The following is a 5,002-nucleotide window of genomic DNA, read 5'->3' on the forward strand; positions in this document are numbered from 1 at the left end:
AAAGCAAAAAACCGTAGGAATTTAAAACAGAGAAAAATCATGTTATTGTCAAATCCTACTTGGTTCTTCGTGGATTTCTTGACTTCCTCCAGATTGGTGGACAAAGCGGGGAGAGGGGGATTTTGTGGGGATGGACCGTTTTGCTGGTGGTGGTTTGCCATCTCCGCCTGTTCACGCCAATTTCTCTAGGTTCGATCACCATGACGGGAAGGAGGAGTGAGAGAGAGGCGACGGGAGAAAAGAATGAGAAAGATGTTTTCCCTTGAGTCATGGTGGATGTTTTATTTTCCGTGAAACACACATAGCTTGCTACCTTTCCTCCGGAACGGAAACTACAAATCCTACGTTCCAAACACAGTCACAGGCTTTCTTTCCAAAGGAATGAAAAACTCCAAAATTCCTATGAAAATTAGTAAAAAGTAAGATAAATAGCTATTGGTTCTTTGTTTCTCGAATTGTCAATGAAGAACTAACTTGAGTGTGCATATACATAAAAATTACTTGTGCAAACAATAACGAAAACCGAAAGCAAGTACTGGCAATTTCAAAATCTGACCCAGTAAAAATACAGAAAACATAGGCTATGTTCCACACTTGCATCTTCATGTTGTCTAGCCTGATTCTGAGAGCTCTATTTCGTCGTCGACAAGCCTAGCCTAGGCGGTTAGGCCACTAGGCTCTCCTGCTGATAATATTACTGCCAGGAATCTTCTGCAGAGAAAGCCTCCTCTTGCAGCTTATTTGTTTACGAAGTATACCTTGTTTATATATGCTCTAGAGCTGCTATATTTCATCAACGGTAGGAATAAAGTTACAGCCTGCAAGACAAATAAAAAGGATCTAGAAAGGTACAAATAGTACACAACGAACTGGTTATTAGTGCAGTGCTACATACCTCAGTTTCCATTCAGATACGCATCCTTGATTCCGTGAAGCCTTGCAGCCACCTCCTGCATGTCCATGCGCTCATTTGGGGATGGATTAGCACAGCGAAGTCCATTGTTTAGCACTGAAATTAAACATTCCAATTTTTTCTGCGTCATGGCTGATGAAGTTTGTTGCGATTGCGATACATCATCATGCTCTTCAAGTAGTTCAGGATCTACAATTTGTGCAATCCTGTCAGGGAAGTTCATCTCAACGAATCTTGCAATATTGACCCCATCTTTGAACATATCGTCAGTAGGCCTCTTCCGCATAAATATCTCAAGTAGAACAATTCCAAAGCTGTAAACGTCTCCAGCACTCGAAACTTCGCCTCCTTCCGCGCACTCTGTAGATTGCATAATAGAATTGTTTAGTTCAAAAAAGATAACAGTACATGAGACTAATTAGGTAGTATGCAAATATGAGTTACCTGGGGCGACGTATCCAATTGTTCCCTTTATCGCAACTGAAGAAGTCGAGATTGAGTCACCAGAGTATGGTGTTCCTGAGCCAACCTTGAATCTTGCAAGACCAAAGTCTCCAATATGTGCTGTCATATTTTCGTCCAAAAGAATATTGCTAGGCTTCAGATCACAATGAACAATGGTTCCTTGGTTGTTATGGTGGAGGTATTCCAATGCATCTGCAACATCTGTCACAATGTTTAACCTTTGGGCCAGTGTAATGCAGCTAGGAGTTGAGGTGTTGGCATCACCTCCAGTCAAGTATAACAATGCATGCAAATCCCCTCGTTGCATGAACTTATAGACTAAGGCTTTGAAATCATTTCCCCTGGAATCAATACTTGAGCATGCTGTTAAGATTGGAACTAGATTTCGATGGCGCACATTTCTTAGAGCATTACACTCTGCAATGAAACTCTTCTGTGCTCCTCTTGTGTCTAGGCTGAAAACTTTGACAGCAACCACGATTCTATCTGGGAACAGTTCTCCTTGATATACGGAAGAATATCTTCCTTTCCCAATTAACTTCGATGTGGAGAATCCATCAGTTGCTCTTGCAAGATCGTTGTATGAAACTTTGGGAAATTGGTTATTAATTGATGGCAAGGATAGAGATTTTCTCTTCTGTTTACCTCTCCAAAGTAACACTACACTTAAGACTATGGCAAGTGACATCATGCTGGCTAAAATGATCACCAACTTTTGCACAATGGAATGCTTGTGCTTTCTTGAATCCAAAGGCTTGATAGGACATGCGAGTAGGTGCATCTTTGGTTCCCCACCACAAAGCCCTGAGTTACCATCAATCTGCACAGCTGTTACATTACTGAAGATCCCGTTTGTCGGGACCTCACCCTCTAGGTGATTGAATGACAAATCTAGTAGCTGAAGAAGTTGTAGGCTGCCAAGAGACACTGGTATTGATCCAGTCAAGTTATTGTGTGACAAGTTGAGAACTTGTAGGCTACTTATATTGCCTAATGAAGTTGGGATGCTTCCATTGAAACTATTGTGGCCCAGTTTCATATCTATCAAACTTTCACAGTTTCCCAATGTTCTTGGAATTTCTCCAGATAGATTGTTTCTTGAAAGATGTAGAAAGGTGAGTTGCTTTGCATTGCCAATGTCAGGATCAAGTGGTCCATCTAGGTTGTTGAAAGAAAAGCTAATCTGCATTAATGTCGGAATATTGAAGAGCTCCTTTGGTATGCTGCCATGAAGACTGTTGTTGGAAATGCTTAGTACTTCAAGCATCTGGAGGTTGCTCAAGCTTTGGGGTACGCTGCCATGAAGACTGTTGTCGGAAATGCTTAGTACTTGAAGCATCTGGAGGTTGCTCAAGCTTTGGGGTATGTGCCCCTTCAATTGGTTCGATTGCAGATAGAGCTCTACTAGTTGAGACAGATTTGAAAGGGATGATGGAACGATCCCTGTGAAGAAATTGTTGCCTAATGACACTTTCTGCAGATTTTTCATAGCCCCAAGCCATGCCGGAACCACACCTGTAAACCGATTCCAGGCTAATTCTACAATCAACAAGTTACCAAGGTTTGCTATACTGGAAGGAACATCCCCTGATAGTTGGTTTACTGACAAGTGTAGATACTGGAGCTCACTGGAAAGGTTTCCTAATGACATTTGCAAATTGCCTTCTAGACGATTGTCTGCTGCCGAGAACATCTGTAGCCCAGTGCAATTAGCTAAGTTCTTCATAAACTCCAAATCTTGCTTGTTCTTTGCATGGAGTTTATTTGTCTCGAGGTTAAGCCAAGATAGTTGAGAAAGTTTGCCGATGGAGCCAGGCACCACACCACTGAAACTATTCTGTGATATGTCAATTTCAGTTAACATGGAGGCGTTTGTCAATGAAGATGGTATATGGCCATGAAAGAAGTTGGCACCCAGTTCTAGCATTTGGAGATTGGGTAAAGAATTGCCTAGATTGGGTGGTACCTCTCCACTAAAATCATTGCTAGCGGCGCTAAATTTAAGTAGATTGGACAGATTCAGGACAGGCTGCGGAAATTGACCTGACAACTTATTGGTGCCAACGTACAGGATTCGCAGCGCTGACAATTTTGTGAACTCATTTGGGATGTTTCCCTGAATATTATTACCCATACAAGTAAATACATTCAGCGTTGTGATATTGGCAAGAGAAGAGGGAATGTTTCCAGTAAGGTTATTAACGGCAAGTGCCAGCGTTTGAAGGCCAAAAGGGAAATCTTCAGGAATCTGTCCAGCTAGCTGATTATTCTCCAAGAATAGCTTCTTGAGATTTGAACAATTGAAAAGACTGGGTATTGTACCTTGAAGCGTGTTATTATTTAAATTAAGGATCCGGAGGCGATGCAGATGACCGAGGGATGCAGGGATCTCACCGACGAATGAATTGGCCAATAGTATTAGGGCTTTTAGGAATGTCAGGTTTCCAAGTGAAGGAGATATTGGACCAACCAAACCTTGATTGTTAAGACGAAGTGAAGTGACCCGAAGTGGGTGCTTCACACTACACTGGACGCCTTCCCAACTGCACAAGTGTGTGCTCTCATTCCAAGATATCAAGGCCTGTCGTGGATCACTGATGGTGTTCTTGAACTCCAATAGTGATACCTTATCCGTGTAGTTTCCACTGAAGGAGCAGATGACAACTTGTGTACAGAACGCCATGAGCACCATGAACTGTCCAATTGTAGGAAGCGGCATCATGCCTAGGTCTGATCACTTGTCAAACTTCGCTCTTGATTATATGCACATGTCAGAACAAAGAGCAATAAGTTCAGATAAATTTTTGGCAAAAGTACATGGAGAAATTTATGACTTAAAGTTTTATTTCTGTGCACTATTAGAAGCTCTGGTTACAAACAGTTTCCCATCAGTTGTGTTGCATGTTATGGAGAAAAGATGAAATCCAGACAGATATGAGACGAACAAGGGCATGATAAGATGCTCTTACCACTCTGCAGCACTCGAAGAAGTCGTCCAATGGCGGCTTGGCGCAAAGCTGCAAGCCGATAGAAGCAGAAGGAAGCAAATGGCAAGGGGCAGACGGCTGCGAGATAACAGAGTACCTTTCCTCAATTTATACTGAACGCCGACTCCGACACTGTTCTGTGAGAATCACCGAGGTGCTATATGTATTTTTCATTCCTAAAAGTCTGGTTCAACAATTTTAACAGTTTCCAAACCTAGCAGAAGAATCATTTTCGTACGGCTACTAATAGTTCAGAAAACCTAACAAGATATTTTTTGGTGAGCATTAACTGTATACGGATGTAGCGGAAGATGACCTGATACGGCATCATGCAAACCAATTATTGCAACGGTACTCCTATAGTCCTATTGTTTTCTTTGCAGAGAAAGTTAAAGCTTTGTGGCCTATAATAATTGAGTACTGTGGTTGCTTAGGCAGTACATTCTCCCTTTTAAATTATAATATATACTTAGATATACACTATGTTTACATACATAATAAAAACAAAAGTCAAAACGTCGTATAATTTGAAACGGAGAAAGTACGTGGTTTCCGTAATATGGGTGTCTAAGAGCAGCCAGAGAGTTTGGTTTTTGGTGGTGATAGCAAAGTAAGACTCTGTTTTGCTAGGGATCCT

General features: G+C 41.6%; 1 protein-coding gene across 2 annotated transcripts; it reads right to left on the reverse strand.

The window, feature by feature from the left end:
- Positions 1-447: 447 nt before the first annotated feature.
- LOC136489927 (putative receptor-like protein kinase At3g47110) lies at positions 448-4,433 on the reverse strand. 2 transcript variants are annotated; one of them, XM_066486439.1, is made up of 4 exons: positions 4,348-4,433; positions 1,358-4,131; positions 896-1,273; positions 448-783 (listed from the first exon to the last, which is right to left on the reverse strand). In XM_066486439.1, the coding sequence occupies exons 2-3, from the start codon at positions 4,098-4,100 to the stop codon at positions 897-899; spliced, it is 3,120 nt and encodes a 1,039-aa protein (XP_066342536.1). In that variant the 5' UTR covers positions 4,101-4,131; positions 4,348-4,433; the 3' UTR covers positions 448-783; position 896. The 2 variants fall into 2 exon arrangements, with proteins under 2 accessions (XP_066342536.1, XP_066342535.1); XM_066486438.1 differs by having other exon boundaries at positions 448-818.
- Positions 4,434-5,002: the final 569 nt, after the last annotated feature.

Source organism: Miscanthus floridulus, chromosome 10, assembly GCF_019320115.1.
Source record: "Miscanthus floridulus cultivar M001 chromosome 10, ASM1932011v1, whole genome shotgun sequence".
In the NCBI taxonomy this organism is placed as follows: Eukaryota; Viridiplantae; Streptophyta; class Magnoliopsida; order Poales; family Poaceae; genus Miscanthus; species Miscanthus floridulus.